Below are 14311 nucleotides of genomic sequence, written 5' to 3' on the forward strand. Positions count from 1 at the left end.
AGGGACCCCTGTCACTCATGAGGTCATGTCACATTTCAGCAGCCAGACCTGGCTCCACACCTCTGCCTTCAATCTCTGTAGGTTGTTGCATAGTCCCTGGCCTTGACAAAGTCATTCAAAATTGCTGGGCCTCAGTTTTCCCAATGACAGGGTTGGACCAGATACAGCTGTGAGAATAAATACAATTTAAAAGCTGTTGGAATCCCCAAAACACTTTAAGCCTTGAGAGAGATGTGGCTGTGATCTGAGTCATGCAGCATGTTTTGCAATTCTACTTCTTAGATTATAGCTTAACTCTCTTCCTCATTGTTTTTGTTCTGTAAATGACTAGGAGACCAAAGACCAGACCTCTACCTTCCAATCACCAATCTTTGTTAGAGATTAACTCTCTTCTTTATTGTCCTGACCTATCTCCTGACCTAACTCAGACTAGATGGTGCTCTGAACAGAGACCCCATGACAGTTACATCTGCAGTAACTGCAATGGAATGTTAAACGTACCTTTCTCAAAAGAGAAGGACCATCTGAACTAATCAGGTCATTGTGACTACGTATTAAGCCTTACACAGAAAGATGTTGAAATTCTGCTAAAATTCCCCAGGCTTTGTCTACATAAGCAATCTCACACGTCTACGCTTTGTAACACTGACTTCCATTGTTAGGAATCTGTGCTTCTTGGGTGGGCTTGTCCTCAACCTTTGCACTTAAACTCTCTTTAATCTAGATTCCGACCCTTTCATTATTTTAGGTTGACATGGACTACCTGAGAGGCCCCGTAAGTGGCTAGGGCTGCACTGTCTTCCCAGTGCTTTCATCTATTTCCTCTATTGAAGTTCTGGTGGACAAACACAAAAAACAAAAAGCAAGATGATTTTAAAGGTGCTTGATGACTCGATTGTTCTTAGGATGAAAAAAATAGCTTAAGAATTATCTTAAATATTTTCCTGGGACAAAACTAGGAAAAAAGTTAAAACTATCCATATAGGCGGGTTTTCTCCCACCTCCCTTTTTAATACCCACGAATGTAGTGGCTAAAATATTCCCAGCAATTCATGTACAACTCTAGGGGGCACCATTCATAACAAAGACAATGTCAATGGTGTTTCCTGGAGCATGCCACTCAGTGACTTTAAGGAGCCAATGAGTGGGCCTGCCCTGGCATCTTATCTTTACTACTTACTAGTTATATGACCCTTGGCAAGCTATTTGATCTCTCTGATTCTGTTTCCTTCTCTATAAAATGGAGTTGATAAAGTATATTTCCAAAGTCTGTTATAAAAATTAAATTAGATAACATATGTACAGAATCTGGTGTTGGGCAGCATACTAACACCAGTATTAGTTCTTTAAAATCATAAAACTATCCTATTGCATGGTATAAGAAACAACTGTATCTAGGACTTGTGGCCCATACTATAGGAAGACACCAAAAGATACTGTGAAATTGGCAACAGATTTCATATCCTAAAGATGTGGAAGATACCCAAAAGTTAAAGAGGTCAGAATGTAGTGGCCCCAGAAGCACCTAATTTTGAAGTCTCAGAAGCATGATAACTGGCAGAAAAGAAGACTAATCAGCATACTAATTTATTAGGGTACGTTGGCACAACTATTATCAAGGATAAGCAACTGTTTAAGACATGCTGCATTCATTAAGGTTATATGTGCTGCCAACAAATTACTACATGCTTAATTTAAACCTTTTTGTGCCTTCCTTAGTAATCCAGGACTTGTCAATATTTAATTGCACTAAATCTTTAATTTGATTCTTTAGATAAGAAGCAATTAACCTACACAATAAAACCATAATTTAGGAATTACAGACTTTCAAAATGATGGAACTGAAAGAGATTTTATATAGCATCTAGTCTAACCTCTACATGTGACACCTGGGAAAACTGAAGTCTAGAGCAGCCGAGAGACACACCTACAGTCACACAGGGCAAAGGCAATTCTGGCATTTGGTTTCATTAACTTATTCTAATTTTTTCTTACTACAGGAAACCCATATTCAGCTTGCCTAAATACACGTACCAACAATTTAACATTGGACATATGTGTTCCCGTCTCAACTCTGCATAATTTGGGGTTCACAAGGCAATGAAAGAAAGCTGAAGGGCTGGCTCAATGATGGACAGAAGCAGTGTGGTGGGGCTGTGTGGGAAGGTCTGAGGATATTCAGGAAGGCAAAAGAACAAATTAGGGATCTATCAGTCTGGGATTTGAGTAGTGGCAATTAGGGTCTATTAAGGGACCAAATATAGAATTATTCTCTATATCCAATACGTAGCACAGTGACTAGCATGTAGTAGGTTCTTAGTTCTCATTTATTGTATGATTGGATGATGAACTGTAATTGAATGAATCAAACAAAAAGCCTGTTCCTAGAGAAGAAATGAGACCTTTAGGGGCAACAGAGCAGGGGGACTGCCTAGTGCAGTCTATTAAGGGAGGAAGAGGAAGAGTCAGCAAAGCTATCCCTAACCTTAGAATGAAGGAGGTAACTTGTTTCCCTTGGAAGGACAGTGAGTGTGTGGCCCTTTTGCTTCCATCCACATTTCCATTCTGAGGAAGTGTGGTAGTTTCTATGGCACTTGGTCTGTTTCTGGCCACCCTGCCCAGGATGGAACATGAAGAAGTGGAATGCTTGAGGGGAGTCTTTCACCAACAGCAAGAGAAATTTCAAATCCATAATGTCATATGATTTTGAGAAGAGACTCTGCGCTTACATGCTAGCCATGCAAGCTACTGACCATATGGACATGGATGAGAAAAATGCTTCATGGCAGGAACTGAAGATTAAGAAACAAATGTGATTCTAGGCTATCAGAGCAAACTCCACCTAATGAAGAATGAGGGAAACCTGGGATTTCCTGGCCAACTTTCCATTCACTGAAAATGTGGCCATCTGTGGTCCTAAGCCCGGTGTGCTTCAACCTTCTGCCAAGTCTGTTAAGGCTGGACTTTCAAAATAGCCATTTCAAGAGCACTGGTGGCGCAGACATGATACAGAGCTATATCTCATTATATTTTCCAAATAGGTCAGTGTTTGAAATTCCCTTTCCTTTAAACATCTATGTCTAATATTTTTCACTTTTGTACCATAGGATGTGACTCCTTGAAAAAATATACACCATTCATCACCTCTTGTATTTTCCTGGGATTAAACAGAGAAACTATAATAAAATAAGCTGCATAAATACCTAAGAAAGACCTTTCAAGGTTCTTGTGATGTAAGCAATTCCTACTTAAAAGGAATGCCAACACCTCAGTGGATACTACCAAAGAACTGGATAATAACTTCTCTATACAACTTCTAGTAACTAATAGCGAAATGACAGTATGTGTGTCAGTTGCTAGGACAGAGTAATGGATTCTGCTGTATGTTCACATGAAACATATATACAGCCCAAGGAGAAGATGTGATGTATTTAATGTGATCTTCATTTAACATCTGATTAAGGCAAAGCTGGTGCATTTTTAAAAACCGTCTTTCAAAACCAAGAGACAGGTCAGTGAAAAGACCAATGATATAAACACTCTTCCCCAACTCACAGAGCTGTCAAGGCTTTTACATTTTGAGCACAGTTTCAATTCTCTAAAAAGAAATGCCACCTAAAAAATGTGCTAAGCACCCTCTAAATATTTCTTATTATGTTGCCAATGCTGGTACTCACCCCTTTACAGTGGCTTACTGTACTCATCCTAACTCAGCTCTGTATGCCATTCAAGGAATAAACACAAGTTGCTTTTGAAAGAAAGGGGAAGCATCTGTTGGAATTTTTATATTAATATTTGTAAAACATCTTGAGAAAAAATAGAAAAAGGAAACCCAGAAAATAGTGTTCTGCAATGAAATTATAGAAAAGGTGGTAAATAAACCAAAATAAAAGGTTTTTCTAATAAAGGAGCAGTTTTGTTCTCATCATACAAATAATCTTAGCTAAGTGCAGATAAGAACTAGAAGGCTAATTCTAAAAAAGACCAGCTTTTGGACAAGAGTGAAAACATACCTTTGTGTCTAAATTTACCATACAATAAACTCCCTGGAATGGTTCTTATGTTGCCTAGCTCTGAGCATATTGATTCTTCTCTTGTTTTTGTCTTTAATTATGCTACTGAACTCCTAACTTCTTAAGTAAAAGTGAGTCTAAAGAAACAGGATGACTAAAGTCACACAATGTCCACTCACCTCCCATAATTTTGGATTGGCAGTTAATAAACTCTGGCTTCCTGTCTGTGAGGTACCTCTGGCAGGTATGGTGGAGGATCTGGAAGAAGGTGCACTTTTCTGACGCTGTGCTGGCTACCCACTGGTCAAAAGCATTTTCAAACAACAAATCAAACTCTGCCGAATCCTGGAAAAGACAATGAAATAACTACTAATCTCAATCTATAAAAACTGCTGTTTCTAGATTACTCTTGTCAAAAGATTTATAAGAGCTAAAACAAAGACTTTGATCGCAATCATAAGGCTCATCTTTATCCAAGTGTATGGAGGGTCTACATTTCTCTGTTTATGAAGCAAACCCCAAATCTTACAGTATTGACACATGTTCCTAGGAAACTAGTATCACACAGATTGAGATAGCCTAACTAAACACTGACAAATGTCAGAATTCAGACCATGTATTATCTTCCCAATTTCCTGGAAAAGGGATTCCTTTAGGTTCTCAGCAATGACCTATATTAAGCTGGCCCCTAAACTTTAGTAGGAAGATTCCCTCTTGCTATTTTAGTCTATAATAACAGTTTGTATTTTATTATTCTTCATTATTAGCATTTTGTGAGGTGTGCAAGTGAGCAACGGGAATGTACTTTGAATAGATAACTATGCCATAAAATGTTTCTCCTATTAAAAGCAAGGGGATCACAATGCATACTGAAAGATGCCATTCATTTACTTGATTTTTGGTAAATACACCTTGTCATTGGTGCCATTAGGAGATAAATGAGGTTTTGGTAAACATGTCTTTTTTCTTCCATATTGATAACCACTGATATGATTATCTGCACTCTGAACTTCGTACTTTGCTGATCAATGTTACCGGAGATCACATTTTTTCAATATGCATTCTCTTAGGTTCCTCTATTAAACATGATGAAAAGATTTATAATTTCCCATAAGAAAGGACTATGTATCCAAAAGTTTTAATCACATAATTGAAATAGAGAAATAGCCTTCTTAAGAACGATTCAAACCACCACCACCCCTACCAAGGTCAATCAGAGAGTCATCTTGTGAAAAGAACGCCTTTGCTCAGCATTGGACAATTCACTCACCCCATTAGGATCGATACCATTAACCTGGCGAAGCTGCTCGAGCATCCACTGTGATCTCCGAACAAATGATGTGGAGCCTTCAAACTGTTTGACCTTTGTAATGGACGCCTGTGTGGGTTTCTTGTTTGTCACTGCCAAGAAAACATCACTCAGATTAGTACACCCGCAAGCTGGTGATTTGTTTCCACATTCAGTGCTGTTTCTACATGACACCTACTGTGTATATGCATAATAACAGAGAAGGTAGAGGGGGAAAGGAGGGAATATGAATAAATATGTGTGCCTTTGGTCAGGGGTGAACGTAAAGGAAATAGATGTTATAATCTCCACTCTGAAGCAGTTTACAATATAATTATAATTGTAAGGGCTGCTTCATTTATGTCTTTATCCATTCAAACTGAAAATGACTTAAGTGAATAACACCAAGCACTTTCAATGGAGGCTACAAGTGCACAATTACAGCTTGCAGGAAAAGAAGCATATAGTACTGACAGGCATCAGGTAGGGTTCATTGGGAAAGGCTGAATTTTAAAGGAAATGAAGGTAATTGGCTCCCCTAGAGAACTGCAAGGTATATTTCTAGTTTTATAGTCCAGTGTAAACATCTTAGGCTTCAGTGATGAGGAGTAATACCTAAGTCAAAAAATCCCCAAACGATTTGGCTCTCTAATATTGTTCAGTTTGTATCTAGTTTGCATCTAATTATGATTGAATCTGGTGTTCTGGGCACACCTCCACACCTGTAGGAAAAGGACAATTTCTCCTCTCAGTCTCAGTGAGTTCTTCCCCTAAGCCTTTCTGTGCTAAAGATGGACAGCATCACCTCTCAGACTGATGTCAAGCATCAGGCACTAGGAGAGGCACTCTGAATATTTCTACATCTGCCTACTTTGTAACATGGAGACTCAAGGATAGGAAGTAATTAATGGTCTTTATAGGGATTTCCTACAAGCTTCTCCTGAACCCTGGCTGTAGGAATTAGCACATTAAATAGAAAGGAACTTCAGAAAGTAGAAATCATTATTGGCTATATTGAAGATGATCCTAATTACTGACTTGCTGAAGACTATGCATCTGTGGCATATTCTTTGTTTCAAATCACCCCACAGATTCCACACTTTCGAATAACTATGCAGATGCTCAACAGATGGCAAAAAGAATTCTTAAGGGATGAAGTACAGAAAGCACCTACTCCAATCACAGTTGGTGAGTAGGAAGACTCTACAGTTCATGCATTCCATAGCTTATTGCACTTTCATTGTCTGGGGTCATTAAAGCAGGAGAGCAGAGACAAAGGAAAGGCGGCCACTGCCCTTAGATCTAGCGAGAACCCTACTTTCCCAGCACTGAAAACCACGTTTATGTCCTGAGTACTATCTACTCTCTCTGCTTCCAACCAGAATTTAGTGAAGATTTGTTTTTAACTTCAAATAAGGTTTTGGTTTATCACCCATTATTTCAGTTATATTTGCTAAAAACTTCTGAATATTTCATACCAATTATATTTACTTTTATGATTAAGAAGTCATCAACCCCTTAACACCCACAATCAGATGAAATTTTATAGTCTTCTGTTCACAAATAGGAACAACCATTCCCTCTAATTGAATTCAGGCAGTATTACCAGTCTGCCCAGGACTCTGTCTATCCATTTAATTTGATTCATTTATTTTTGGTGTCTCCTATGACACAAATGGGAGACCTAATAGGTTTCTCTGATGGCTGTGACCTGCTCTTACGTTTTAATGTTAAAGAAACCAAGACACCTGGAATACAGGCAGGTCTTAAAATGTGCTTAAAAGATTAAAAAAGGTTTTTCAATAACAGGAAAACATGGGTTCCTGTATTAGACACACACCCCTCAACACACAAAGAGAATTTCCTCCTGTGTTTATGTAAATTATACAACATTTAAGCCTGGGAAACATGAAGGCTTTCTTTCTAACTTTAAAGTTGTTATGAGCTCCTATTTTTACTTCTGGTCCATTTGCTTCCAAGTAATTTACAGCATTTTAAAAGCTTAAACACAACTCGTGATCACTGTATATTGCGGGCATGTTTTAAGATTCACATCTAAGGAAGGTAAGTTCCACTGAAAGTTTGTCATTGAAATGAGGCATGCAGGAACCCCAATATTATGACAAATGACCCCATGGAATTCCTCCACAGTGATCACACTGCAGAGCAGTCATTTTTAATGGAGGCAGCTGCAACTCTATCCATTCCTGCCTTTTCTCCCCTATTAGTTTATTCCTTGCCCAGTTCTTGGAGTCTGGCTAGTTTCCCTGGGCACTGAGCCTGGTTTGATTTAATTTTTGTTTATTGTTATTATCTCCAGCATCCTAGTTTCTATTTTGAAGCAGGTGCCTTAAAATTATATTATTATATACACATTGTATAGAGTTAAATTAAGACTTTCCCCTTCTGAAATCAAAACACTTGCACACACACACCATTGCGACTTTTTGAGTACATACTTGAGGAAAACATGTTTTAACTATTTCACTGTTTTGTTGTTTTAGGAGTCAGTAGCTGATAAAAAATACGCCAGTCACACAAAATTCAGATGTCTAGTGAAAAACAGTGATTTACCTTCTCTTTCCAAAGGAAAGCTAATTGACAGCACACCCTGGAAAATGCAACCAAATTATCTGGATCAGTAATATCATACAGCTGCATGCTACAGACTCCCAAAGTCATTATTCTGAATGACTTTAAAGGCCAGGGAATTTCCGTTATGCCTTCAACATTCACAAGGAAGAGACCAACACAGAGGCATTTAAAGGAATAGGGTGGGCATGACTCCCAGGTAATACTGCAGACCACTCAGAAGCAGCCGATTCTCCGGCTTCCTGTGCTGGTGTCAGAGACAGGGAGAAGCATGGGGACAACCCAATTCAGGCCGCTTTGCTATTAGCTCTGAAAAAACCACATGGTTTTCATGGCTTCGTGCCTCTTCTTTGGCTTTCATGTAGACTTGATACTACATTTCAGCTTTGGTTAAGAAGCAGTGACACAAACTATTATGTCCAGAATATCCAGAATATCACTGCCATCACTGCTCCAGTGGAGTACCATCTCTGTCTCATCAACTAATGGTTTAAAGAGCTCTTTTTAAAAATGGCCCCTCCACGAGACATTTTATACAAACAAAATTCGAAAACTTGCTATACTCAAAGGGTGGAGACCACTGACCTTGCCTGTGCCCAGTCAGAGAATTCTTTTTAATTAAAAACCAATAAGCCAGCCAATAACAAAGACCATGTCATATCAAACTTGGTCTTGCAACAAGTCAGGAAAGTAGAACTGGTAGAAGAGGGAACAAAGACCAATGAAGAAAGACAGAAAGACAAGTCACTTGCTTGTTATGTGAAATGGGAGAAGAGCTCATATACTGCCAAGATTCAGAGGCAGATCCTCTGTTTCAAGGTCCAGTGGCTGAAAGACCACTTTTTCCAAAACGCCACACTGTTACGCCTACACTCTCATTATTCACAGCATAATCCCTCAACTATTCCAAAAAGGAAAACCAGTTTGGCCTAGGAGGCAAATTATCTATTTAAAATAAATAGCCTTAAAATACTATTTTAAAGGAAACAATCAGTATATACCACCTGTACATCCTCAACTAGCTCATATTTGAGATAGCTGAATAACATCTTTTTACACATTTTTCTACATTTACTATACACATTAAACTTGAATTATTGCATAACTTTATGTGGCCATTTCTCAAAAAAATAAAAAAGAAAGAAAAGAAGAAAAGGGGTAAAAGAAAAACAGACTGCACCCCCAATAGCTATAGTTTTGATGTTTAGAGTGGCTAAAAATAAAATAAATATCCTTAAAATGTTAAAGGAAACAATCAGTATATACCACCTGTACATCAACTATCTCATATTTGAGATAGCTGAATAACATCTTTTTACACATTTTTATACATTTACTATACACATTGAACTTGAATTACTTTATAACTTTATGTGGCCATTTCTCAAAGAAAGAAAGAAAGAAAGAGAGGGCAAAAGAAAAACAGATTGCACCAAATAGCTAGAGTTTGATGTTCAGGGTGGCTAAAAAGCGGAATTTACCACACCTACATACCTAAGATGCCTTAAACTTTCATCACGCGCAGCCCTCTTTTGACCTTACAGTTAAGTGAAGGTCCGTGTTTTGTGGTATGCCTCAGCTCTCTGCTCTGCTGGAGTCTAACCACCAGATATTTTGATTTCAACAAGAGTGCTGATGAAAAACAAATAATCTGGAGGCAAAAAAAAAGAGGCAGTATTCACATAGAATATTATCGGGGCTGCTGTGTGACTTGTGCCAGAGGTGACTAAGGGAAAAGAAAAAAGCAAGCTTCTGAAATGAGGGTTCAGGAAGTAACTGAGTGTGGCTTCTTGGTGCTGCTGTGGTGACAGAACAGGCTACGTGGCCAAGGTGAGAAATAATTATTTGGAGCTAGTTTCCTTACTGCTCTTCCAAAGCTCTAATGTATGATAATTCTAGGTGGATTTCACAATATCCATGAGAAACAAATATCAGGTCTGAGGCTGCTGTGTCAGCAATTCTGTCAGCCAAGATGGCTGAATGTTTATAAAGCACAAAAGCAAAAATATCTAGGTTGTTACCTTAAATGCTTTCAGAACAGGGAAACATCCTCTGTGCTATAGTTAGTGGGAAATGGAGCATGGTGCTCTCCACACAGGATTGATCTTTTGGTTCTCACACTATTTCTTAGTGTGTTATAATTTGGGGACATAGTAAATGTTTAGACCCTGCAGGCTAAGTAACCCAGAGTTGCAAACCAGACCAACTTATGAAATGGTCAAGTTTGTCTCTGGGGCCCTCCCCTTCTCCTCCTTCTGTTTCTTCTTTCCCATCTTAGAATCTGGCTCTCTGGCCAGATTCCCAATAGGATCCAAAGGGGTCTGACATGGGATACTTAAATCTGCACGTTTTTTGTTCTGTTTTGCTTTCAAGACAGGTCTCGTTCTGTTGCCTGTGCTGGAGTGCAGCAGTTGCAATCATGGCTCAGTGCAGCCTCAATCTCCTGGGCTCAAGCGATCCTCCCTCATCAGCCTCCCAACTAGCTGGAACTACAACAGATGTGTGTCACTATACCCAGCTAATTTTTAAATTTTTTTGTAGAGATGCGGGTCTATGTTATCCAGGCTGGTCTCAAACTCCTGGGCTCCAGTGATCCTCCCACCTTGTCCTCCCAGAGTGTTAGGATTACAGGTGTGAGCCACCATGCCCGACCTAAATCTGTATGTTTAAGGAAGGCCTGTTTCTTTTTTTTTTTTTTCTAAAGAACAGCAACAACAAAAATGGTGGTACTTCAGTCATGTGCACCAAGCCACTGGGGAAAAATGTAGGATGCCCTTAAACAGTCCCTGCTCCATTAACCCCAAAGGGGGAAGGAAACAATAAAATCAGTGCATAGGGCTTTGGGAAGCAGATTTCCTCAGTCTACTGAAAAGACAATCACAAAGAAAAAAGGTTTTCCAGACAAAAGTTTCCTGATTTTGAATCACTAGTTCCTTAGTATCACTAGTTCCTAGGTATCCAACTATGTACCACATTCTCATCTCCAAAAGCAGAAGAGGAAGAGATAATGGAAAGTCTAGGAAATTTCTCCAAAAGGGATGCCAAAAAGGAACCACTTTATGACAATGTCTTGCTTTGTAAAGCAGTTTGGGTAAGTCTTTCAGTAGAAGGAGAAAAATAAAAAACACCTTGCTAAAAAATTCTATAGGAAGGCTGCTTTAATATGAAGGCACAGCACTACGTCCAGAGTAGTTAGCAACTATGCAAATAATACAGCAAGTGCCTGCCCTACACCAACTTTGCAGGAGATACTGGCTGGTTTTTAATACTTCCACATGCCAACAAGGAAGCAGCATTACTTTTGGGATGTGCAATTTTTTTTTTTTTTTTTTTGAGACGGAGTCTCACTCTGTCACCCACGCTGGAGTGCAGTGGCACAATCTTGGCTCACTGCAAGCTGCACCTCCTGGGTTCACGCCATTCTCCTGCCTCAGCCTCCCGAGTAGCTGGGACTACAGGCACAGGCCCACATGAGATCTAGTTAGTACTTTTAAAATCTAGTCCCTTTTAAACCTTCTTTATTCTGTTGATAATTTTATTAAATGTAAAAATATGTAGATTTTTATTTTGAAAGGACAGTCTCTTTTTCAAGTAAATGACAGGTAGTCCTGGACTATTACATTTTAACCTTAAAATCAGGAACCTTAACCCCTGGAAGGCTTGAGTTCCCCACTGCCCTCCCCAGACTAGGACCATGATATGGTTGTATTATAATGGATACAGAGTGCTAACTGAGGTATGCATGTATAAATCCGTGAGGGAATGAATGCTTTTTTTAAGTTTTTATTTTTGGCCTTTGAACTTCTTGTGGATAATTTAATACATTCTTGAGTCAGGTGGCTGCTTCTTTGATGCCTTTGATGGCTCCTCAACAAAAGGAAGAACAGTTCCTGTGCCCACAAGAAACCATGAACTTACTTCAGGTTCAATTGTTTAGTTTCAAAATTCAGCCACAGTTTTAAGGTATTTGAACATTTTCTTACTAGAAAAGAGGAGTATCCCAAGAACTACAAGTAAGAGTAAAGAAAATGGTAATAACCAAGAAGTTATAGAAACATCAAGAGACTAGAAGGAAAGCAATTTAGGGGTGAAAACCTCTTATAACAATCTCTTTTCCTGCAATCCTTATTGTAGCAGCATCTCTCTTAAGTAATTCTGTTTGTTTCAGGCTTCCTGAAAATATGATTTCATGGAGATTCAACAACCCAAAAGGGTGCCCAATGTGTTTGATTTTTTTAACTTCCTTAGACATTTCTCCATAGACCTGCAGAGAAAATAAATTTGCATGCATTTTAGATAAAGGGAACACATACGATGAATTATAAAACCTAGTTAATATTAGCTATTGCAAACTAATAGTTATATTTTATATGGAAAGTTTATATAACACGTCTGTTTCACGTAATATAACTGTGAAACAAACAAATAAACAGGTCCAAGCAAGACAGTAAATGCCCAGAGTTGTGACCATGGATGGTTTCTGAAAGGGATTAAATCCAATTCCACCTATGGTATTAGACAAGGAAGATAATGGAAGGGGTTAACTACAATCATAAAGTGTTATTCTGTTCTTACTTCCTCAATTTTAGAAACAGATGTAAACATCATTTTTGATCTATTCTTAGGCGAGATTTACAGAGTATCAAAAAACAAAGGCTTCAAAGCAGCAGCCACCTGACTCAAGAATGTATTAAGTTTCTCCACAAGAAGCTCAAAGGCTGAAAATAAAAACTTGAAAGAGAGATTTCTTTAATGTTATGCTTTCCTTTAACATTATCCATTATATACTGAAAAACGTAGGGCAAGCAGCAATTCTCTTCAGGAAAATGTCATACATGGTAGAAATTCAATGCATATTTTACCTAGAAGAACGGCTAAAAAGCATTCTTAGAACTAAGAAACCCTTTACAACGAGAAGAGATGGAAGCGTTTCTGCAGCTAAGGAAGCAGGTGAGGGAAGGGCCTGTGACTATGCTCCCAGATACCATGCACCTGCTGCTGAGCTTCCTCTTTCAACACATAGATTAGGTCTAAAAGAACCATGGAAGGATGTCATGTGCACATGGATATCCTTTAATGTGAGAAGGACATTCCAAAGGGAAAAAAAAAGAGACTCAAATTTGAAGGAGAAAGAGTAACAGAGAGAGAATTTTTAAATGGACTAGATACTAAACATATAATGTCACTAGGTTTTTGGAAAAATCAAAGCTGTTATTACTTGGCAAGCATAAGCTGTCAAATATAATTACCGCTATCAGTCAAGCAAAGGCAGATTTATCTGCTCTCTGGGCTCTCCTGCCTCCTCACTACCACCATCATCCCTTCTTCAGTATTTTTAATCATACATTGTAAATGAAGGGATACAGCACTGAAGTTCTTAAAAAAAAAAAAAAAAAAAAAAAAAAAGCATGGTATCACTAAGAACCCGCCACCTTCTCTCTCTACTGTGTTCGATTGGGGAGTAAAATCCAGGAACATGCTCTGGTTAAAACCAAGATCAACTACATTATAAAAATTATCTAAAATTAAAATTAGCTGAATTTATTTTAATTAAAAAATTTAATTTTAATTTTTTAAACTCTAGGCAAGATCTACTAAAGCTGAACATGTACATATTTTATGACCCAACAATTCTAATCCTGTGGCTACATCCAATTCAGATAAGTGCTATGTCTACCCTCCTGCCTGAAGTAACCAAAAACGGACAAAACACATGAAGCAATAGTTTTTAAGGCATTGTATATCAAGCAATGAAGCATAGTGACCCCTGAGAGATGGGAAATGAATAAGGTGAGCCCTACAATTGTCCTAGTTTACTGTTTTGAAAGAGTTTCTAGGCTGTGGTGCAGGGAGGAATAACCCAGGAAGAGACTGGCAGATTCCCTGAGTTGAAGCGAGTGCTGAGAACCCAAGGATACCAAGGTGGCTAAAATTCTCAAGACAGAGTACTAGAGAAGAGAGACATAGAGAAAACTCTAGAGATCTGCAGAGATTTGCCTATGGCAATTCAGCTGAGTGATTCCCATCATATGTTTGTGAGGAAAGTACCTGAGGTTTAAAAAATAATCACTCAAAATGAATAGAGGATACAGTACTTCACGCTCACACAGGGCTGGGAATAGTGCCTGTTTCCATCACCCAGACTGGAAAAACCTCAAGATTCCTGGGGCACTGAGAAGAATACACAGAAAAGTCCTGCTTCATTAGTGAGGAATAATTAGGCCTAGACAAGCAATGCTCTAGTCCTGTACAACAAATGTGGTATGAAGATGATATAGTATTGAGTTTATAAAATATGAAAAAGTAAAATATATAGCAACAGTAGCAAAATTTGGGATGGGAGAAATGAAAGTGAACTATTTGACAGTTCTCATACTATAAATGAAATAGTGTATCACTTGAAGGTAGAGTATGCTAA

General features: G+C 38.4%; 1 protein-coding gene across 4 annotated transcripts in view; it reads right to left on the reverse strand.

The window, feature by feature from the left end:
- The window catches only part of STXBP6 (syntaxin binding protein 6), a 250811-nt gene that overhangs the window by 46684 nt on the left and 189816 nt on the right, over window positions 1-14311 (reverse strand). For all 4 annotated transcript variants that reach the window (XM_058429767.1, XM_032179909.2, XM_032179910.2 and 1 more), the window contains 2 exons: window positions 5284-5414; window positions 4193-4358 (listed from right to left, as the gene is read on the reverse strand). In XM_058429767.1, the coding sequence (XP_058285750.1) occupies window positions 4193-4358; window positions 5284-5328 (211 nt within the window). In that variant the 5' untranslated portion in view covers window positions 5329-5414. The remainder of the gene's footprint in view (window positions 1-4192; window positions 4359-5283; window positions 5415-14311) is intronic.

Source organism: Hylobates moloch, unplaced genomic scaffold (genome assembly GCF_009828535.3).
Source record: "Hylobates moloch isolate HMO894 unplaced genomic scaffold, HMol_V3 SCAFFOLD_16, whole genome shotgun sequence".
Taxonomy (NCBI): domain Eukaryota; kingdom Metazoa; phylum Chordata; class Mammalia; order Primates; family Hylobatidae; genus Hylobates; species Hylobates moloch.